At 42.1% G+C, this 23,822-nt stretch overlaps 1 protein-coding gene across 2 annotated transcripts; it reads right to left on the bottom strand.

Annotated features, from left to right (window-relative positions):
* Positions 1–4,228: 4,228 nt before the first annotated feature.
* Positions 4,229–22,092, bottom strand: psmc3 (proteasome 26S subunit, ATPase 3). 2 transcript variants are annotated; one of them, XM_072272123.1, is made up of 12 exons: positions 21,886–22,092; positions 18,065–18,145; positions 17,045–17,170; positions 15,468–15,572; positions 14,946–15,008; positions 14,594–14,731; positions 14,129–14,272; positions 11,443–11,591; positions 10,984–11,080; positions 10,601–10,746; positions 10,250–10,331; positions 4,229–4,477 (listed from the first exon to the last, which is right to left on the bottom strand). In XM_072272123.1, the coding sequence occupies exons 1-12, from the start codon at positions 21,925–21,927 to the stop codon at positions 4,367–4,369; spliced, it is 1,284 nt and encodes a 427-aa protein (XP_072128224.1). In that variant the 5' UTR covers positions 21,928–22,092; the 3' UTR covers positions 4,229–4,366. The 2 variants fall into 2 exon arrangements, with proteins under 2 accessions (XP_072128224.1, XP_072128225.1); XM_072272124.1 differs by having other exon boundaries at positions 21,908–22,091.
* Positions 22,093–23,822: the final 1,730 nt, after the last annotated feature.

The raw sequence follows: 23,822 nt of genomic DNA, 5'->3' as shown, positions 1-23,822 counted from the left end.
GCGTCTTCTGCCCCTTAGTGTTATGCAGCTCTACCCATATCAATTCCACATCTTCCCGGCTTATGTCCTTCCTTTCTATTGCGTTAGTCTCTTCTTTAACCAGCAACGCCACCCCACCTCCCCTCCCTTCATGTCTATCCCTCCTGAATATTGAATATCCCTGAACGTTGAGCTCCCATCCTTGGTCACCCTGGAGCCATGTCTCTGTGATCCCAACTATATCATAATCATTAATAACAATCTGCACTTTCAATTCATCCACCTTATTACGAATGCTCCTTGCATTGACACACAAAGCCTTCAGGCGCTCTTTTACAACTCTCTTAGCCCTTATACAATTATGTTGAAAAGTGGCCCTTTTTAATGCTTGCCCTGGATTTGTCGGCCTGCCACTTTTACTCTTCTCCTTAGTACTTTTTGCTTCTACCCTCACTTTACACCCCCCTGTCTCTCTGCACTGGTTCCAATCCCCCTGAATATATTGAAGTAGGAGTTTTGGGTCAATCTACAAAACATTGTGCATCATGTCAAATCAAAAGAAAAATTCCAAAACCTGTCAAAACCATAAGACATAGGAGCAGAAATAGGCCCTTCAGCCTATCAAGTCTGCTCTGCCATTCCATTAATGGCTGATCCTGCACCCCACTCAACCACATACACCTGCCTTCTCGTCAAATCCTCTGATGCTCTGTCAACAATTCACAAAAAAATTAAGAACTGAAATTGTGAGGCTGAAAAAGTATTCAACTCCCTATGCCTTTCTCAAATGCAATACCAAGTCACCCAATTTGCTGATGTAGAGAATTGGAGGATCACCTGTTTTCAATGAATTCATAAGAATAAATAACCCTACTCTCGAAGGTCCAACAGTATGGTACATTTTCAACAGACCAAACCAAAATGAAGACAAGAGAGTTCAAGATAAGTCCAGGAAGTGATAATAGAGAAGCATAAACCTAGGGAAGGGTACAAGACTGTCAGAACAAACATGGAATGGCTTCAAATGAAGAAAATTGATGTCCTCAAGTGGCCCAGTCAGAGTCTTGACCTTAACCCAACTGAACATCTCTAACAAGACCTTAAGATTGCTGTCCACCACCACTCCCCAACTAAACTGCCACAGCTTCAGCAAACTTTGGAAAGAGCAATGGGCAAATATTTCTCCATCACATTGTGCAAAGCTAATAGAGACTTATCCAAAAAGATTACTGGATGTAATAGCTGCCAGAGGTGGTTCAACTAAGTACTGAGAAAAAGGGGATGAATACTTTTGAACTGCTGACATTTCAATTTTTCAATTTTTAGTTATTCATGCTTTACAATTTTCTGTTTTTTGAACTCTGCTGAGAAAAAATAAGAAGTGTGTGATTCACAAATAAAAATTTTCAGTTAAAATGATACTCATTTTTTGTGAACAAAGGGTTGGGGGCTGAATATCTTTACAAGGCACTGTATAAAGACCATTTAAAAATCATTTAGTACAAAGGATTTATGAAATTAAGTAATGATCAAGTAATGAAAACAAAACCAAAACTGAAAAATATACCACAGGAAGGTTGGGGTGTGAAAGGGGACAAAGAACACCAGAGATAAAAATCAATGAAGAAAGAAATTAGGAATTTACATCAAGGTCTCTCAGCCCATCTTTGCTCATGTTGATCAATAAAGGACTTTTGAGTCCAGAAGCATTTAACATCAAATTGTGTTGCTATTTAGTATGGAGAGACCAGTGGACATGACACCAGAAAATGAGATTATAAGTCATAACTGCTTTTAAAATATAGAAATATTAAATAATCAAACACAGGAAATAGACATACACCTGCATATTAATAAAATCTTAAGTAATCGAAGCACAATCACACATTTGATAATCTGTTACATAAAGGAGTTATGTCAAAGAACTGTAGATAGCTATATTTAAAAGCAGGAGATAGAAAAATATCCAACAAACTAGAGCCACCCACTTAATAACAGCAGTAATAGAAAGAAAACACAATAAATAAAAAATAAAATCTTGCTCACAGACCTGTAAACTTCTTGGAGATAGTGTGGTAATTATATTGTGTAACTTATGTGAATTTCCAAAGGTCTCCCACAAGATGTCACACAACAGACATCTGAATAATATCAGAGTATGGAGTTAGGGGATCATAAGAGCCAGCTGGCTGCAAGACAGAGCAGAAGAGCAAAAAGGCAGCTGGCAGAATGCACTGGTTTTTAACAGTATATAGTATTCAAGCTTTTAGAATGAAACCATAATTTCTACATACATGATCTTTACCATCTGCAGCAAATTGAAAAACCTCAATACATTAGTACAGTGAACATGGAATTGATTCCACGTACTGACTTCTGGTCATAAAATGAAATCAATGCTAACGGAAAATAAAAGCCTAAATGGGATAAAGGAGAAAGTGTGGGTGCAAATAACACCAGTAAAATAATACGACTGGTAGTGCAGGGGCTGGAAATGAGAGAGTAAACTATGTCTGGACTACTTGGTGATTGGTTGCAATGTTTGTCAAAAATCATTTTTAAAAATAGTGGCATAGCAGACTACCAGAAGAACATTTCCAATCAAGCCAGAAATATAAGGTTAGACCTCTCACATCCCAAATGAACAGACAGAGGTGTAGCCACAGAGAGACTTAAAAGATTACATATGATTCTGACATTTCATGGGGGGGGGGTGCGGGAGAGCAAAACCAAAGGCCATCAGTTTGAGTTGGTCACTGACTTATCAGATTTGATCATGCAGATGAAATATTTGTGGAGACAATGTGAAACTCATTACAAGAGGAGGTGGTTGAGACAAGCTGTAATTAAGGAGAAGCTAGTAAGTAAAAAGACAAATTTACAGGACACCTTCAAGAGGTGATGCTCAAGAAGGTGGCATCCATCATTAACGACATGCTCTCTTCTGATTACCATCATCAGGGAGGTGGAACAAGAGCCTGAAGACCTACACTAAATGATTCAGAAAGAACTTCTTCCCTTCTGCCATCAGATCTCCAAACACTTTATTACAGCACTTTTTTTTTGCACTACTTTGTAATTTACAGTAATTTGTACTGTACTGCTGCCACAAAACAACAGACTTCATGTCATACAAGAGAGAGATAATAATCCTGATTCTGATGCAGGTAATGGAGTTGGGTTGGGAGGCAACATAAATGGAAATCCCTCACAGAGCCCCATGGAATCCAGAAACAAAGAACCTGGCACCCTGGTCATCAATACAATACCTATGCATCCTGGTCTCAAGAGCTGTGCAGATAACTTACCTAAATTCCTTCTGAGAATGTGTCACTTCCACTGAATATAGACCATGGTTAACCAGGCACTGCTCCTGACCAGAATCTGGTTACGGTTAAGGTAGCTCTACCCCAAAACCAAGACATTGTTTGCTACCACATAGCCCTAGAAGTGCAGCTGCCCTCATCAGTTACCAAGAGGCTGATAAGAGTTAATGCTGCTCTTCCTTGACAACGGTTCTCATGGGAGTTAACCCAATACCCCTGATCAGGATACCAATAGGGGCCATGTTGTCCTTGCAACCAGGTGATCAATGGATGAGGGTAATACTGGCCATAACCTGATAACTATTGAGAGCTTTACCCCATTCGGTTTCAGCAAGCAGCACTAATGCCAGACTCTTCCACTGAGATCAATCAATATTGGTGTTTTTCTTATACCAAACGTGAAACATTGGAAGGGAAGCTGCAAAACATAAGAGACTCAATGTCTCCCACAGGCCATGAACTTCAATGCCAGCCCTCTCCTGACTGGGTGGAGTCACTGCTGCCCCTCCTCGGACCCCAAGACTGACCAGGCCAATTAGTGCTATCCCACCCATTCCTGAGTAAGAGAAGCCCTCTTCCTTCTCAGAATGCCCTTTGGGAGTATCCCCGTGAGAGAGCCAACAGTACATACATGCAGCGTCAGTATCAGTGGCTGTGTCCTCCCACCTTACAATCAGCCAGTCTGTTACAGAGCTCACGAAGTGGAGCAGAACATGTCATCTCAAGCAATTCAGTCACCTCTTTGTACAAATTCAACATAGGGAACAGATGGCCACTATTCCTGCACCACCCCCAGCCACAGTGATGGTGGTGTCACTCCTGCCCACCTCATGGGGAACTCATACTGTCACACACCAAATGCACGATTTACCACAGCGTATGGGTAAATTCCTGATACTTCACCAACCAGTCTTACCCACCAATTAATGTTTAAAAAAAAGCATTTATTTGATGCAGGTGAAGAAACTGCATGTTTACTGTACAGGCCCTAGTGGGCACATCCATCAAGATGCATCACTGTCTTGTCTCTCGCTCACTGTTAGTTCAAGTCTCCCTCTGTTCTAAGCGTAGTATTGTAGGTTGGCCTTTTTCTTGGCCTGGACCTCCAGGATGCCCTCCATGTAATCCTCGTGCGTCAGTTCTGTTGCTTTTCTGCGCAGAGCAATCATCCCCTGTAAGATTAAGAAAATCACCTGAAGAATCTGGGGACTATGACAGCCCAGAGAAAGCCCAGCTCAATGCAGACTGCCTCCAGAGCAATATTTACGCTTCACAAGCTAAATAGCAAGAGGTGGTGTTGGAGAGGTTTTCATGTGAGATCTGTTCTCGGTGCCAGGTCTCCACTCTCCAGGGGTCAAAAGAGGACTCTACAGTGTCCCCACATGTGGTTGTAACAGTTGCAGCATACACGTGCTAATGTAGCTCAGCCAGGGTCTTCCACAGCTAACTGCTGGCATGAACTTATGACTCCTTGGATTACAAATCTACGGGCAGAGCATGTTTTACCACAGCCTTGTAGGGCCCTCAGAGTGGGGCCTTTATATTTGTAAAATACATAGGAATAAAAATCCGTGTTTATGTTTGGTTAAATGATGGCCGATGATAATCTAACTACTCAGATTGTTGTTTTCCTCTCTCCATCTCAAGAGTATTCATGCTAAATTATAATTTAACTTAAAACTGTACCATGAAATACCAGTGACAAGGCACAACTATAATCAACAAGTATAAATAACCAGTTGATGTGATAAGTAATTAAATAAATTATGGCAGGTATGGGAGGATAGGTGACGTGTTGCAGCTGTTAAGTGGGAACATTTTTTAATGTCTGCATCTTAATCTTCCAGAATTACAGCGGGAACAGCATGGAACCAGGCTCTTTGGCCCAATGGGTCCACCCAACTATCAAGCACCAATTCACAAAGATCCATCATTATTGACCAGACACGGGGAGTATCTGCTATTTCCACACAGGTAGCACTGAAGGTCAAGATTGAATTTGGGTCTCTAGAGCTGTGACAAAGCACCACCCTAGAAATGATAAAATGCAATTTAATGTTTGGACACTGCTGTAACACCTGGGAGGGTAGAAGTTATCTAGATTTTTTATTGCAAAGAAGCATTCACACCCCTTAGATAAAGAACTACTTAATTGGTCAATTAAGAAAGGCAGGAAGGTACAAGTACGAGTGAGGCTGATCTGGGGATCAAGAAGGTGGTGCTACTGGATCCTCGACCCTTTCATGTGTCCAACAGATGTAAGGTTCTTACAGCCTGTGAGAGTGAGAGCAGGGGTTGGAAAATAACTGTGCAAACTAACCTCAGCACCATAGTACGTGCTAGGAGGGTTAAAGGAATGCTGTAATGATAGGGACAGTAGAGCTAGGTGGATAGATACTGGTCTTTGTAGCAGGAAGTGAGTGAGAGTTCCAAAGGCGTTGTTAGTGTTAAGGACATGTCCTCGGGACTGGAGATTGAGAGTGAAAGATCCAATTATTGTGGCCCACAACTGAACCAACAATGAAGACAGACATCCTGCTGAAGAAAGACGAGTAGCCAAGTCACAAATTAAAAAGCAACACCAGCCACGTGCCAGTTGGCACAGGGTCATTATGAGGATTGTATGCATGGCTTATAAAGGTGTTGGGGGGCTTTCAATTCTATTTTGAAATACCTCAATAATTTTTTTTAAAAAAGAGATGTAGCACAGAAACAGGCCTTCAGGCTCAATGCCAAATTACATCCAATTAACCTACTAGCTCACGTCTTTTGGAATGTGGATCACCCAGAGGAAACCCACACAGTCACAGGGAGGCCATAAAAACTCCACACAGTCAGCAGTAGGAATTGAACATGGGTCTAACCGCTACACTACCATGCCGTTCCAATTCATAAGATACTGGCACCCTCAATGGGGTAAAGGGAACTGCCCTGCCACTTGAATCGGGGTAGGACCGGTGTCCTATCAAATTTAACTACTGGCTGTAGATAAGGTTTAAAACCTAAATAGCCAAGGAAGACTCATTCTAAATGCAGAGAAATTTAACAAGTTCAATGAAGTAGGGCAAAGTAACAGAACAGGGTACCAAAAAGACAGATTGTGAAACACTTGTTAGAAAAACAAGACTTTTGCCAGTATTTACAGATGCGACAGTATGTTAATAAGACGGTTAAAAATGTAACCAAGGCAAGCGCATGTCTGATAGAGCTGTTTACAAAAGCATATGAACAGTAGTAAGATCATTTCAAGCGTATATAAGGGTTTGTCAAATCTTAAAACACATTCAACTTCACACATTAAAACCAAATGGGAGAAGGAAGGAGGGATAATAATACCTGAGGAAGACTGGACAATAATATGGAGGTATCAATGGAAGTGTACCAGTTCACAGAAATGGAGGGAGTTCGGGTGGAAAAACTTAAGATATTTTATTACACCCTCTCAGAAATCCCATTATGATAACAACCCCCCTGTTTGCTGGAGAAATTGTGGAAATCAAAATGCAAACCATTATCATATTTTCTGGGAATGCCCCGTTATCAAAAACTATTGGAGTGGGATACATAATGCCCTACAAGACATCTTTAAATGTGAAATACCCTTAGAGAGTAAGACCATATACTTTGGGTTTATACCTCAAGAATGGTTGAAAAGAGATAAATATTTAATGAATGTACTGCTGGTGGCTGGTAGAAAGATCCTTACCAGGAAATGGTTATCACAGGAGAGCCCAACTCTAAATGTATGGATGGAAATTACAATGAACATTTACAAAATGGAGAAAATAACAGCATCTGTTAATCATAAGTTGGAACAATTTTATTCATGTGGGAAAAAATGGTTTAACTACACAACACCTCATAGGCCTGATTTTATTCTCACCAGTCAATGAATATGTTGTAAAAAAAAAGATCACTCCCTACTCTGTACATAGTTTTCTTCTTTCGATTGTTCTTTCTTTCCTCTCCTTTCTGTAAGTGTATACCTCAGATAAATATTATGTGGAGACCTGTGACAAATATGATTATATGATATATATGTATAGTATCTGAAATACATCTTATGGAAATGTTCGATGATGAAATTCAATAAAAAATAAATTACAAAAAAAATAAAGAGAGATTATGGAAGGAAGTGACTAAGCATATAAAATGTATGTGGGCACTTCCAATTATAATCAGAGGAGGCTAATATGACAAAAAGCCAAAGCTGGAAGTTCTTTACCTGAGCGTACGCAAGCTTAGTAAGACAAAAGACAAATTAATTAAACTAATGAAAGTGAACAAGTACCATCTAATAGTCATCAGAGACTTGGTTCTCAGGCTAGAATTAGATATCCATGGACATTTAATTTTTAAAATGGATTGGAATAGTGGAAAAGATAGAAGGTTTGCCCTGATGATAAAGAATGAAATACAGGAAAAGATGTAAGATTTTAGCTCTGAAAAATTAGTCAGCTCAGATTGAACGAAGCCAAAGAGCAAGCAAGAAGCAAAAAACACTGGTGGGAGTTTACATAAACTCCAAGTTGAGCATGCCATAAATCAGAAAATCAGAGGCATGTATTACTAGAGTAACTATTACTAGTGTTCAGGTCTTTATGTACACATTTAGCAGTACCTATGCAGAGATCATATTCATAGATTATACACAAGATGATTTTCCCAATTGGTGATTAACCTTTATTCATTGCACAATCTAATAGTAAACAAGTCTTGAAGGACTAGTGACTTTATGATGATAAAATCTCATATAAAGATTAAAAACAATTTATTTGAACCTAAAACTAGGTTGTAATATCTAAATAAAGCAAACTACAAAATGACAAGGTGTATACTGGCTATGTAGACTAGGAAAGCACATTAAAAAGTACATCAGTAATCCAGTAAAAGGCCAATATTTAGAGAATTAATAAAATTTCCAACAAAAATGCTCACAATCCTTGAAGGCCAAAGGCACAGAAACAGATCCTTTGGCTCACTGACCATCAAGCCCCCAGTCTGATTTTTCCACCCCCACCCAATTTGTTGGCCAGGAAGGAATTAAAATATGGAAGAAAATACCAAACTCGAGTGGGTCAAGGACAGTGGACGTAGACAAACCAGATGTCTTTGTTCTTGCAATGTGTTTGACGGAATGGACTGCCATTTTGTGAAGCTGCTCTGTAACCTCCACTTTGTGAGCTGTCTTGTGAACTGTTTTGCTCAGGAATAGTTCTATCAAAGTGTTTAACATGGACAGTGACACTCCTGATAATCTGCTGAACTAGGGATCATTTCCAAATAAGAAGTTATTTGTGAGTGTTCTTTGGTGCAAAAGAACATGCAGGTTTATGAATAGGGGAGTCTGTGTCTGACCAGAGCAACTCGAACCTGGTAACTGCCTGATTCAGACATTAAATACAAATTGTCACTTGCAGAAGGGCAATAAATTGGTGCAGGTCTGGACCACATCCAATGGGAATCCATAGGTCAGTTAGATGACCTTGAGCTAATGAGATCAAAATGCAACATCTAATCTGATAAGGAGATATCAGATCAGAATGAAGGCTTCAAATGCAAAGTACTGAGAACTCTGGAGGCCAACTATTGCAGAGAACCACCCCATACTAGGGGCTGATAGAAGGATCAATTGTCCAGCCAATGGGCGATCATCCATATTGGTGTTATAAATTGCCAAAGAGGTTTGAGTGAGTATTGGTACCGAGGGAACAGTAGAATTCATGTTTTAAGTTGTTGGCTTAGTACCAACATAGTTCTATTGATACTTGCGCAGAGACAATAAAGTGCGAGCTTCGATTAATTAAGAGTTGCATAGTGAATTGTCTAACCTAGATCAGCTGATGAATAGTCAACAAATTATTTTGACACTTATTAGGGGTAATTTACAGTAGCCTATTAATCTACCAATCAGTATATCCTTGGAATGTGGGAAGAAACCAGAGCACCCAGAGGAAACCCACACTGTCAGAGGGAGAATAGTGAAGCTTTGCAGAGACGGCACCTGAGGTCAGGATTGAATCCAGGTCACTGGAGCTTAAGGCAGCAGCTGTATCCATAGGCCAACAGTCAAAGGAGATTTATCAACTTTCAGTCCTATTAATTCTTCAAATGCTAGCTTTCTTAGAACCAATGTTTAAAAAGAACTCTGGAATATTGATTCAGCATATCTTCCTACCCAAAGAAGGACATATTTGCAACAGGAAGAGAGCATGAAAGGTGCCCTACATTAATTTCTGCATTGGAAGCTTGTCCTATGAGGAGATTAAGCAAACCCTGACCCTATACCCTCTGGAGTTTAGGTGATCCCAGTGAAATAAGCAAAATCGTTCCAAGGCATGGAGGATGTTTCTCTGCCTCAGGAGTTGGGAATTAGGGGACAGACTCAAAATAATAGAATCAGCCATTCAACGCTGATTGTTGCTTGCTGCCACTTACGCGCGTGAGGGAGGGAAGCTGGTGAGGGGTGGCGGGGTGACTACGGGGTTCTTACGTTAAACTGTCATTCATTCTTTGAGGTATTCCTGTTTTCGTGGGTATTTGCGAAGAAAAAGCATTTCAGGATGTATATTGTATATATTTCTCTGACATTAAATTGGACCTTTGAACCTTTGAGAACAGAACAAAATTTCTTCACCCAGAGCAGAGTTTTACCTTTGGAATGTTTGTCCCTCGAGCACTGTGAAGGCTCAGTCACCAAATTCAAAACAGAAGTTTGGTGGCTTTGGATATTTAAGGAACCACGGAATGAGGATAGAGCAGAGAGTAGTGATAGGTAACAGATCAACCTCAATCTTAATGAATGCCAAAGCTAGGGCATGGGGATGAATGGCCTACTTCAATTTCTAGTTGTTATATTCTCATGAGAAATGCTATCGGGTTCATGCTCCTCCCAATAATTGGAGTTCCTTTATCCCAATAGATGTCCTTAGAAGGTAACTCACCGCTTCCACACACACAGCCTTGCACTGAGCTCCGTTAAAGTCATCAGTACATCGAGCCAGCTCTTCATATTTCACATCAGAACTGTGGAGAAACAACAGACACAATATTAACCAGAGACTTTTTTTAAAAAAAAAAGAGGCCACCAGCTCAACTTAATAAGACAGCTATTGTAGCTGGGTGACTTTGCATGCACACCTGGACAATATTAATTTGGGACACACAGCTATAAGATTCTAAATATATATTTGATTAGTTAGAGACTGGCTAGATATACACAGAACAAAGAAATCAGGAACATAGTGACTAACAAAATGAGGTTAACTTCTTCAAGCCCATGGCAGTAGGCTCACCTCACAATCATCTTTCTTGAGTGAATCTGCATTATTCTCGCCCGTGCCTCCTCATTGGGCATTGGAAACTCAATCTTACGGTCAAGCCTGCCTGATCGTAGTAGGGCTGGATCAAGGATATCCACTCGATTGGTGGCAGCAATCACCTGCAATGGAGAAAGTTGGTCAGACACAGGTAACAAAGATGCACAGATACATACCTGGCTCCAGATGACCGTGCCCATCCCAAGCAAACCTGTGGTCACAGATGAATGATTCGTTGGGTACATCAATCACAGTGACTGATCTCCAGGTGTAAGGCTCAATTCCAAGAAGGACGTTCCAGTATTTTGTAAGGATCATCGCTCCACAACAGTTAATGCACTTCTCTGCCCTGCACTCACCTTGACAAGGGTATTAGGCTGGAAACCATCCAACTGATTGAGCAGCTCCAACATTGTTCGCTGAACCTCCCGGTCACCAGCCTTTTCACTGTCGAACCTGAAAAAAGGGCAGAGTCCTAATGTCACCCACCAATCCTTCTTCACCCCCACCCAACAGGCTTCCTTTAACCAAACAATGTAAGGGCAGAACATTCCCAACCCTTCACCCCTCCAGGAGATCTGAACCTCAAATCCTCAACAAAATAATACTTCACAACAACTCCCAACCCCATTAAAAGACCACCCCCATCCTGTGCCACAGAAGAGATTACAGCCCCACACATCACCAACAGAAAATAGGAAGCCCTTTCTGTTGTGGATAGTGGGATCCCAAATACAACAGAAAGAATCCTTGAAAACCACCACAGTACCCCACAATCACACACGGAGAAAACATGAAAGCCCAGTCAGTTCACATACCGCTTCGTTCCAATGGCATCCAGTTCATCGATAAAGATGATGGATGGAGCCTTCTCTTTGGCCAAGGCAAATGCATCACGAACCAGTTTCGCACCGTCACCAATAAACATCTGAACCAGTTGTGGTCCCGCCAATTTCAAGAAAGTAGCCTATAATACGGAGGCAGGTCAAAAACCAAAGAGTGAAACTGCATCATCCAATGGAACACAGTGTGAACCCTCTCCTCTCCCCAGAACTTCCAGAGCAGGTACAGCAGGAGCTAGTTACAAAGTTTAGCACAGTCTATTACTTGCGGTGGTAACATCATAGATCAGACACAGCGTAATCAATATCAGGTTTATTCTCACCGACGTCATGAAATTAGTTGTTTTGCAGCTTACAATGCAAGACAAATGACTAAAAAAAAGCAAAAATAAATAATTATGAAAAGATGAATAATGAGTTCATGAAACTTGATGGCAGAGGGAGGGAAGCTGTGTAAAAACACTGTGTGAATCTTCAGACTTCTACACCTCCTCCCTGATGGTAGTGAAGAGTGTATGTCCCAGACACTGAGAGTCTTCAATGATGAATGTCACCTTCTTGAGGCACTGCTTTAACAATGTATTTGATGGTGCGGATGATTGTGCCCACAATGGAGTTGATAGACTACAACACTCTACACCCTCTTACGATCCTGTACAATGGAGGGTCCATATCAGGCGTTGATGCAACCAGTTGGAATACTCACCATCTGTAGAAATTTGCAAGTCTTAAGTGACATCTAAGCCCCCTCAAACTCCGAACGAAGTAAACACACTGGAATGCCTTCTTCACGACTACACCAATGTGTTGGGAGCAGGACAGACCCTGATACATTGATTTCCAGGAACGTGAAGCTGCTACCCTTTCCATCACCGAGCCTTTAATGAAGACTGGTGTGTGTTCTTCCCAGTTCCCTTTCTAAAGTCCACAATCAATTCCTTGGTCTTGCTGACATTGAGTCCCAGGTCACCAGTCAATCAGCTGATCCTATCTCACTCCTGTACGCCTCCTCCTTACTCTACAGTATTTAAGTATACACTCAGAAAATGTTACAAGCAACATAATTCCTTTACTCAAAAAGGTTTGAGACAGAGGTTCATGTTTAGATCCAACCTAAGCAAGCCAATGAAACCAATTACCAAAGACACAGCTGAATTTCCCCCTGTAATGTCACACAGTGGCATGGTCTGTTACAGCCAGTCAGGGAAGTTGTGCCAGGAGCAGTGAGAGAAAACAGAAGCGTGACAAACCAGACAAATGGTGCAAACGTTTGTCCTACACACTTTTCTTATGATTACAAGACCCTGTTGGACATTAATAATGCAAAATACTGTAACTCCAGTTCATTACCCTGACAGAGAGCAGAGGAACTGTATAGTCCTGAATTATTGCATGGACTAGATCCTCTTACCACTGCACCACCCAGGGAAGTGGTGTGAGAAAAAATAAACAAAAGTGCAGCAAGCACAGTAGAATCAGTGCCAGGTTGAAGGGCTAACTATTGCAGGCTGGCTCTCCCATCAATGCTACTCTCAAATGTTCACTCCCTGGAAAACAAACTGGATTACCTTCGTCTGCAACTGAGTCAGTGCAAGATGAGGAACTGCTACATACTTATTCTTACAGAAATGTGGCTCCAATCTTCAGGCTTCACTCAGAGATTGTATTGTGCTTTAGCATAACTACATACGTTGTATTGTAACTACATGTGCTACATTGTAACTACCTGTGTTTTGCACCTCGGCTCCAAAGGAAGTTTGTTTCATTTAGCTGTATACATGTATATGTTGAATGACAATAACTTGAACTTGTCTTTTCTTTCAACTACTTAAGTGGTTTTCTGTTTTCTATGGCTATCTGGAGAAGACAAGTTTCAGAGTTGTATTCTACAAATATACTTTGATAATAAAATGAACCCTCCGAACAATGAGGCCACAACTCAGCAAGAACCAATTAGTAGCAAAATCTCTCCAACTCATTCACTAGATCACATAGTCAGCCACATACTAGCTTGAGGAATTGTTTGAAATCCAAGACCTCAAATATAGCATGGAGATCACTGGGTATGCAGTGAACTTCAATATCTCTGAAACTTGGACTGTGCACAGCAGGGTCCTTAAAACACCAGAGGATGACATTAACACTGACTCCACAAAATTCTCCAAGTCCACTGGAAGGATAAGCCGAAAGTGCCCTCTTTCAGACTATTACTGTAGCAGAGCCTTATTAAGTAGTTAGCTCTGTTGGGCACGGCTGATGCAACATTACCAAAACGGCACACCATCCTAGTTACCAGATGGACAGAGTAATAATTGAAGAGCAGTCTCAGAGCCTCTCTGAAAAGATGCAACACCCTCACTAACCCCTAGTCCACATGCACTGTAAATGAAGGAGAAGCAGTCGAGGGTGTCAAGACACTTGAGAGTACACAAGTGCAGTATAAATGAGGAAAAAGCACACCACTTCCCCTCCCCCACTAAACCGCACAGTCAAGGACCTCTTGCCCGCCACCTCCTATGTGCAGTCTGCAGTTCCCACCTTGACCTCATGTCACCTCAGAACTCACAGCCATGAAGTAGCAACAAGTCATCTTTGACTACAAGGGACAGCCAAAGAGTGTGTCTGGAGTTCTGCATCATAGAATTACAGTCCTAGCACTCACCTTTGTCTGGGCAGCACAGGCTCTAGCCAGCAGGGTCTTCCCAGTTCCTGGAGGTCCGTACATCAGAACGCCTTTTGGAGGCTGTATCCCCAGGTTTTCAAACTTCTCTTTGTGCTTCATGGGAAGAACGATGGCTTCAACCAGCTGAGGGTAATGACATGATCATTACAGGGGAGCCTGTGCTCTACACATTCAACGTACTTGCAACTAGGTGCTCTGCTACAATATATCTCTGATCGTCTAACCCCCTCCCCCACCTCCCTTTAATAAAAGTCACCATATATAAGAATTTGGTGCCTGTAGCTCACATTGTATATGGGTGAGACATCCCATATACCTCCGTCCCAATCCAAGACAGCCCATCCACCACAACATGACGCCCCTATTCTCCTCTCACGCAGAAGACCACTTTTCTGCTCCAGCAATGTGTTCAGGATATTCCCAATTACATGGGCAATGACTAACCTCTTGAATCTGCTTATCTAAACCACCAACGTCACTGTATTCCTCATTCGGTCGTTCATCCACTTCCATGGCCTTGACCCGAGAGTCGTACTCCGTTGGCAGCGTCTCTAGAATCAGGTAGGAATCCTTGTTCACACCCTGGAAGAAAAAGCTGAAGCTTACATTGCTAACACACACCGAAGGTCACTGCACAAGAAGTCAGGGAAATTCACGAGGTTCTGTGAGCAGAAACTGACACACACTAGAAAAATTAAATCAGCTTGTTCAAGCAAGTTCAGCTGTAAAACCAGAGACAAGTTAAAATAGATGAGGCTGGGGAGACACATAAAAGAAACTAGAGCAATGGACTCACCACCAGATCACCTGGCTTCAGTTTCTCTGCATCAACCAGTCCAATCACTGGTAGGAAATAGGTCTGTAGGAGACAAAAACACTGTTTATATTGTAGATCAATCAAATCTAGCTGACAGACAGCTTACAAGGTTCTTCCCAGGAACTGCACCACCACTCCTAATATCCCAGAACAAACACACGAGTCCAACCAATGTTCTCAGGTCTGAAGAGTTGTTGATCCAAACAGCTTGGTTGACAGAGTGTGAAGATCACTGACTGGAATGCTCGACTTCCATAATAAGCAAAATCCAGTCTAGCTCTTTAGATTGGTTGGGAACATCAATGAGTCACACCAAGAAAGAACAGCTGGAAGTATGGGTTTGTTCTGGAGTAGTTGTGAACTATACAACTCCATGCTCTTACTGCTACATTTCACATTACACCATAGTGAACTGGAACATGTATTGAAAGACAATCTTCTGAAAACAGTCCCAACAAAGCTACTATTTCCTCAGATCTTCAGCTTATCATACCCATTCACCTGACGGGTGGATGTTTTGATCACGGCGCATTTCCCTTTCCGTTGGGAATCCAGATCAACGTTCGCCCCATCCTCCTCCTGATCATTTGGATCAACATCCAGTAACTGAAAGATAATCAAGGAGAGACAGTGAGTGAAGTCCTTAACACGGTCAGTTCAACCCACTAGAGAAAATGACATACGGTCAAAGTGAAAACTGCAGACTCCACATAGGAGGTGGAGGGCAGGAGATGTTTGACTGGCTGGATGATTTAGGGGAAGTGGTGTGCTCCTTCCTCATTTATACCGTGCTTCATGTCATCCCATTGGTCCTTCTGCATTTGTAGTAGATGAGGGCTAGGAGTCAATAGGGGTGTTGCATCTTCTCAGAGAGGCTCTGAGAACACCCTTGAATTGCTGCCCTGGGTTCCAAAGCCTGGACCAATTTACCAAATCTTGGGCACAAAATCTAGGCCAATACTTGAATGTGATAACGGATGCTGTGCTGTGGGAAATGTATAATTTCAGATATGTAAAATTTAAGAGTATGTAGGGTTGATATCTTGATCCCTGTGGGGAGAAGGAGCTTGTTTGATTTGTATTTCTATTTAGAGATGTGAAAGAATGGGTTTGGCTGTTGCCTTCCAAACCCAAATGCTATGGATTCCCATCCTTATACACAGCGCAAGACCTAGGCTGAGAAAGTGATGCACTTTCAAACTGCTTTTCTTTGGAAGAATATTTCCTATTTAATCACAAGACAGCACTGACATGACCACTGTTTACAGTTCATTCCTAGTTCCCTTAACCTGGGTGGCAAGTTATTAGACTATTTCAGAGAAAATTTAAGAGACATGGCTCTGTAGCCATATGCTTGGTGGACTTAGTAAGGACAGTCCAATGGAGAATCTAGTACAGTAGAACTCTATTAATCTGCCAGCCAATTATTTGGAAATTCCAATGGATTGACATCTGGTTCATCTGATTCTGCCTCCTGCAATGCCTTTAAACACACTAGGGCCCCATTCCCCACAACTCCCATTAAACAGACTAGGGCCACGTTCCCAGGCTCCCTTTAAACTCACTGGGATTCTGGCTACCAAGTTTCCTTTAAACTCTCCTGGTTAACTGAAAAATTATACTACTGTGTAGTATAATATTATAACATCAACTTTTTTTAAAAATGGTACTGCTGTGTAATAATAGGGATAATAGAAAATTTGCCAAGCTGACACCACCGGAGTACCAAAGAGTGCTGTATTATTATAGTCTTTCACAATTAGACAAATTTTCATTCCACTTTCACTTATTTACTTGAACCAGAACCTACATCACCCAGTTGACATGATGAGATTTGAACTAAGTCATAAATCCAAGTTTTTGGCCATTCGTCCTCTAACTGGAACAGCTAGCTATTGTTAATAGAGATCATGTTTGCCCCTTCAGGACATTAAAAGATATCAGTGTAAAAGAAATAAATAAGGTGATCAGAGATCGTGCTCTAAATGCAATCCCCAGGGGTCTTTTGGAAGCAGAGTGTGTAAGGATCCTTAACATTAGCCTAATGCTGCAGCCATCAGACAGCCTTGTGTTCTTACCTCGATAACATTGGAGACCAAGTATGGCAGTGTCTTGTTTACTTTGATCTTCTCACTATTCTCCTTGATTTTGTCTTTCATCGCCTGCAGCTCGTGGGTGACTCTCAGCACCTCGCTCTTCATGATCTGCCAAACATACATCTTACATCATGTCTGGACACACCAAACACAATTCCTCATCCTTGCAATAAGCCACACAACAAACATATGGCCAATATGAAAGTTTTTTGACCAGAAACGTTAACAGTTTCTTTTTCACAGATGCTGCTTGATCCACTGATGGCCTCTAGATGATTTTTTAAATGCAAGCAACAGGCAGAGAATCTGTGCAACGATCAGGGAAAACTCAAGGTCTTGTGGTATCCAACAAGACACATCCCATTCTCCCAAGCACCACCTTCTACCCTCTGCTCTTTCGAACAGCAACTCAAAACAGTGATAAATACAGGAATAAAGGAGCAGGAGTAGGTCACTCAGCTCCTCAAGCCTGGCCACACAATTCAATAAGATTATGACTGAATATGCTGGCCTCAACTCTTCTTCCTCACCAGTTCTCCATAACAATCAATTCCTCAATCTTTTAAATATTCATGTTTATATGCTGTGAAATTTGATGTTTTGCAGCTGTACAGTGCAAAGCCATTAAATTAAAATTGACAAAATAAATAAGAGCAAAGCAAAGGAATAGCGAGGTAGTGTTCATGGGTTGTTCATAAATCTGATGGGATCTGTTTCTGAATCCATCTTCACTGGAATATATCCAATAATTGGGTCTCCACCACCCTTAGGCAAAGAATTCCAGCAAACCACTACTCTACAAGAAGAAATTGCTGTACTTCAGTTTTAAATGAATTTTGTGACTATGCTCCCTTGTACATGACTCTTCTAAACTACAATACAAAACAAATCCAAGCAGTCCAGCTTCTCTGGATAGGCATGACAATGACTCCTTTTGTCTCCAATGTGAAGCCTGTCTATTGTCTGATTCCTCTGAATGCAGAACCGAGCATAAGTCTTTACCTTGATCTCACTGTCCAGCAGTCGTGTTCGCTGAACAATCTCCTCAGTGGACATTTTAAGCACCTCTTCACCAATTCCATCCTTCAATAACAAAACACAACAACAATTAGAGAACTCAGGGAATGAGGGGCAGGCAGAGCACGTTTACAGACTTATCCCAAACACGTAAGCACATGATCTCCACAACTGTTCCAGCCCACTGATACCATTCAAAAACCATCTCCCCTCCACACTCCAATCCCCCACTTTCCCTTCCTCCCCGAGAATGAGGGGCAGGCAGAACACATTTACAGACTTATCCCAAACATGTAAGCACATTATCTCCACAATTGTTCTGTTCCAGCCCACTGACACCATTCAAAACCCACTCACGCTCCAGTTTCCCATTTTCCCTTCCTCCCCCAGCCTCTCATACTCTCTCCCCCACTCTTCCCCCATTTTCAGGTCATCAATTTGCTGACCCCCTCCTTTCTTTGTCCTCCCTTTGTTCCCCACTTTCCTGCACTCGCCACTATTTTCACACTTATTCTATTGCCATCATCAGTCTCCCTTTACTCAGGCATCCCCACTCTCAGTCATACAGGACAATGAGCTAAAGGGCCTGTTTCTGTGTCCATGATGATCCTCAAGTACCCATCTTATGCCATATGCCAGCGCATGACCTGTACTCTTCTGTGCCTTCACCATTCCAGTGCCCATCCAGATACTCTTCAATCCCCCTCACCGACCCCTACAGTTTTACATTGAGACAGAGAAGTACAGTACAGAAACTGGCCCATCTAGTCCATGCCAAACCAATTAAACTGCCTACTCTCATCGACCTGCAGCGGGACCATAGCCCTCCATACCCCTACCATCTATATACCCATCCAAACTTCCCTTAAACATTGAAATTAAGCTCACATGCACCACTAATGCTGGCAGCTCATTCCACACTCTCATGACTCTGATTGAAAAAATTTCCCCTCATGTTCCCCTTAAACTTCTCACCTTTCACCTTTAACCCATGACCACTAATTGTAATCCAGTGGAAAATCTCAGTGGAAAAAGCCTGCTTGAATTTACCCTATCTATAACCCTCATAATTCTGTATACCTCCATCAAATCCCCGCTCAATCTTCTACATCCTAAAGTATACAGTCCTAACCTATTAAATCTTTCCTTATAATTCAGGTGCTCCAGACCTGGCAACATCCTTGTAAATTTTCCCTGCACTCTTTCAACCTGTTTACATCTTTCCAGTAGGTAGGTGACCAAAACTGCATACAATACTCCAAATTAGGCCTCATCAATGTCTTATACAACTTCAACAAAACATCCCATCTTCTGTACTCAATGCATTGAAGGCCAATGTGCCAAAAGCTTTCTTTATGACTATCTACCTGTGGCACCACTTTCAACGAATTATGTACCTGTATTCCCAGATCCCTCTGTTCTACCATATTCTGCTACGGGTCAAAAGGTTTCCTTATAGTTTTTCCAAACTGCACCTCTCTTATAATATCACCCACCCTCCAAAAGACTCCTTCAATCCAAGAAAAACAAACTATCCTATCCAATCTCACCTCACTACCGAGATGTTGCATTCCGAAACTAGTTATAATATTAAAGAGGATACCAAAAGTTTTTTTTCCCCAGATTAAAAAAAAGAGATGTAAGTGCTTATCAGACCACTGGAAAATTACCCTGGAGAGGTAGTAATAGGGGACAAAGAAATGATGGATGAACTTAATAAGTATTTTTTAATCAGTCTTCATTGTGGAAGGATCTAGCAATATGCCAGAAATTCGAGAGAATGAGGGGCAGAAATAAGTATAGTTGCCATTACAAAGGAGAAGGTGCCTGGGAAACTGAAAGGTCTGAAGGTAGATGAACCAGCTGAATCAAATGGACTAAACACCATGTTTCTGAAAGAAGTAGTTGAAACAAGCGTGACTACATTCAAGAATGGTTCAGGACTAGAAAATTGCAAAAGTCATAGGCCAAAGTCAGCATGTTTTCCTTAAAAGAAAATCTTGTCTGACAAATCCAAATGCTGAACAAGCTAAGAGCCCATGATATTACAGATGGAAGATTTCAGCATGGATAGAAGATTGGCTAACTGGCAGGAGGCAAGGGAATAAAGAGGGTCTTTTTCTCATTGGTTGCCAGTGTATAGTGTTGGGGCCACTTCATGTCAATGATTTGGACAACAGAATTGACGGCTCTGTGGCTATGTTTACGGACTATACTATAGGAGGAGGGGCAGATAGTATTGAAGAAACAGAGAGCCTGCAGAAGGACATGGAATGATTAGGAGAATGAGCTAAGAAGTGGCAGATTGAATACAGTGTAGGGAAGTGTGCAGTCATGCACTTTGGTAGAAGGAATAAAGGCTTGGACTCTTTTCTAAATGGGGAAAATATTCAACAATAAGAGGCAAAAACGGAACTGAAGTCCTCATGCAGGATTCCCTTAACTTGCTTGATTTGCCTTTCTTACATCCAAATGCAATGTTAGCATTCATTTCCAGAATACTAGAATATAAAACCAAGGATGGAATGCTGAGGCTTTATAAGGCATTGGTCAGATTGCACTTGGGGTACTGTGAGCAGTTTTGCACCCCTTATCTAAGAAAGGATGTGTTGGCATTTGAGAGGGTGCAGAGGAGGTTCATGAGTATGATTCCATGAATGAAAGAGTTAATAAATGCAGAGCCTTGTATGGCTTTGAACCTGTACTCACTGGAGTTTAGAAGAATGAGGCTCTCTCCAAAACCTACCGAATATTGAAAGGCCTAGTTAAAGTGCACATGGAGAGGATGTTTCCTATAGTGGGGGAGTTTAGGTCAGAATGAAGAGACATCCCTTTAGAATAGAGATGAAAAGGAATTTCTTCAGCTAGAGAGTGGTGAATCTGTGGAATTCATTGACGCAGGTGGCTGTGGAGGCCACGTAATTGGATATATTTAAAGCACAGGTTAACAGGCTCTTGATTAGTAAGGTTGCCAAAAGTTACAGGGAGAACACAGAACGGGTTGAGGGGGAGTCAGCCAAGATGGAATGGTGAAGCAGACTCAATGAGCCATATTGCTTAATTCTGCTCCTATGTCTTAAAGTTTTATCGTAAGCATTATCTTGGTAAATCTCTTCTGTCCTGCCTCCACAGCAATAGCGTCCCTTCCTATACCATAGCCACCAGATAAGGTAAATGCAAACAGACTTTTTCCCCCCAACTGAGGTTGAGTGTGACTGAACTAGAGGTCATGGGCTACGAGCGAACTGTGAAATATGAGGGGAAACTTCTTCAGAGTTTGGCGAGTGTGCGTGGAACGAGCCACCAGCAGAAGTGGCTGAATTTTGCAGGTTCAGATGCAAAATTTAAGAGAACTTTGGTAGGTACAAGGATCGGAGGACTATGATTCGGGTGCAGGACGATTGGCCCAATCAGTGTAACAGTCTAGACTAAATGGGCCGAAGGTCTTGTTTCTGAGCACACTGTCCTATGACTCATCCTCCCAATTTCTTTTCTAGTCCCTCTCCCCGCTCTACCAATCCTTAATCTCCCCATTCATGGGCACTCTAATCTAAACCGAGTTTTCACATGCTCCTCTCCCAATATTGTCCATACATTCTCAACCCATTACTCTCTCTCTCGTTCCCCTTCAAACTCACATCCCTTGTCCCCTCCTACTTCGACATCACCAACCCATTCCCTTCTCTCTACCTTTCTTCTCCCCGTCTTTCACTCACACCCTCCCAACCTCCCGCGCACTATCCATCCCCACTTTCTCTCTCTCCTGTCCGTCACTACCCTCCCCTCAGAACCCACTCCTCACTCACCTCCACCTCATCCCACACCGACCTGTCGTTCAGCGACGCCATGTTTCCCAGCGATACCGACGTTCGACTCCGGGCCACACTTTCGGAACACTCACCACACGCCGCACACTACTCCGAGGACAGCCGTTAACGATCTTCAGTCTCAACAATGCACAAGCGGCACTACTCACCCCGATATCCTTCTCTTTCCTGCAACTAACCTCTCAGACCAAAGTAAATCCCGAATCGGCGGATCGCTGAATCACGTTTACTTAATCCAGTCACGTGCTGGCAGAAACTGCTGAGTGTTATGGTGGCCGGCGCCATGTTTGTGCGGGGCAATGAACTATTGTCAATCAACTCAGGGCGGGGTAAGAACTGGGCCGCTAGTCAATCCGGACTGTTGTTTATGTGGGAGCGATCGCAGAATATTCACTTACAGGCATGTCGGTGTGTCCGCCGCCACTGTCGTTTACTATTTCTCGGCCCCGCACTCAAGGTGCCCACAAAGCAATACTCAGGCAAAGCAACACACACAAAATGCTGGAGGAACTCAGCAGGCCAGGCAGCATCTATGGAAAAAAGTACAGTCGACGTTTCAGCACAGTTTTTTGTCTTGCAACACACATCAAAGTTGCTGGTGAACGCAGATCTCTTACCAGCTCTTCTTTCAGTTAGTCCTGACGAAGGGTCTCGGCCTGAAACGTCGACTGTACCTCTTCCTAGAGATGCCGCCTGGCCTGCTGCGTTCACCAGCAACTTTGATGTGTGTTGCTTGAATTTCCAGCATCTGCAGAATTCCTGTTGTTTGCAGTTTTTGTCTTCTCTGCTCTTGCTGGTTCATTAATCCTCTTTACAGTTACCATTCTATAGATTTGCTGAGAATGCTGGCAGAAAAAGAATCTCAGGGTTGTATGTGGTGACTTGTCTGTACTTGGATAATAAATTTTACTTTGAAGATTTGGAAAGTTATCTTCCCTGTGAAGTGGCTATTTTAGACCGAACTTGAATCACAGAAGGAGGCCCAAATGCTGTGACAGGGCTTGAAAGCAAAATTTAAAAACCTCCATCATGTTCTCCGATGCTCAATGGAGAACAACCCAAGTTTGTCCAACCATTCCTTGTAGTTCATATCTTCTAATCCAGCTAGCATAGTAGTAAACTTCATCTGTATTTCTTTTTAACGTTCAGCACTATAAAACTATAATGAGTCCCGAAGAAGGGTCTCGGCCTGAAACATCAAGTGTTTGTTCATTTCCATGGATGCTACCTGACCTGCTGAGTTTCTCCAGTATGTATGTGTTCGTTTGGATTTACAGCAACTGCTGAATTTCTCATGTTTAACATATAAAAGGGTTTGGACAATCACTTTAATCGCCTTGGCATAACCGTGTTGATGCTAAGACCAAGAAAACACACCAAAGTCTCTAAATCCTCAGAAGCCAAAGGCAAGTTCCTGATTGTCTTTTGGAATTTTTAGATATAAAAGAGTAAGCATGCCATGCAGATGCATCCAGGCTTGGTACAGCAACTGCTCTGCTTAAGTCCACAAGAAATCCGAACTGTGAACTCAGCTCAGTCCCTCACATAAACCAGCCTGCATTCTATGGACTATATCAATACTTCCCACGGCCTTCGGAAAGCAGCCAACATAATTCATGATTCCGGACTCAGGGAGATTTGCGAGGGCTGCTGAGGTGACTTTAAACTAGAATGGTTGGGGGGTGGGAATCAAATTAAGGAGACTAGGAGAGAGGAGGTTAGTTCACAACAGGGGGATGGGAACCAGTGCAGAGAGACAGAGGGGTGTAAAATGAGGGTAGAAGCAAAAAGTAGTAAGGAGAAAAGTAAAAGTGGCAGGCCGACAAATCCAGGGCAAAAATCAAAAAGGGCCACTTTTCAACATAATTGGTATAAGGGCTAAGAGTGTTGTAAAAGCGAGCCTGAAGGCTCTGTGT

This window comes from Mobula birostris, chromosome 11 (assembly GCF_030028105.1).
Source record: "Mobula birostris isolate sMobBir1 chromosome 11, sMobBir1.hap1, whole genome shotgun sequence".
In the NCBI taxonomy this organism is placed as follows: Eukaryota; Metazoa; Chordata; class Chondrichthyes; order Myliobatiformes; family Myliobatidae; genus Mobula; species Mobula birostris.
The sequence above is the reverse complement of the archived record's forward strand: the minus strand, read 5'-3'. Positions and strand labels throughout refer to the sequence as shown.

What these genes read in the sequence shown, in the direction of transcription:
- psmc3 (XM_072272123.1), bottom strand. Translation starts at nt 21,927, where the DNA reads ATGGCGTCGCTGAACGACAGGTCGGTGTGGGATGAGGTGGAG. An exon ending in GATGCCATTGGAACGAAGCG is followed by an intron (nt 11,081 to 11,442) that starts GTATGTGAACTG and finishes CCCTTTTTTCAG; the next exon opens with GTTCGACAGTGAAAAGGCTG. An exon ending in AGGCTGTGTGTGTGGAAGCG is followed by an intron (nt 4,478 to 10,249) that starts GTGAGTTACCTT and finishes TTAATCTTACAG; the next exon opens with GGGATGATTGCTCTGCGCAG.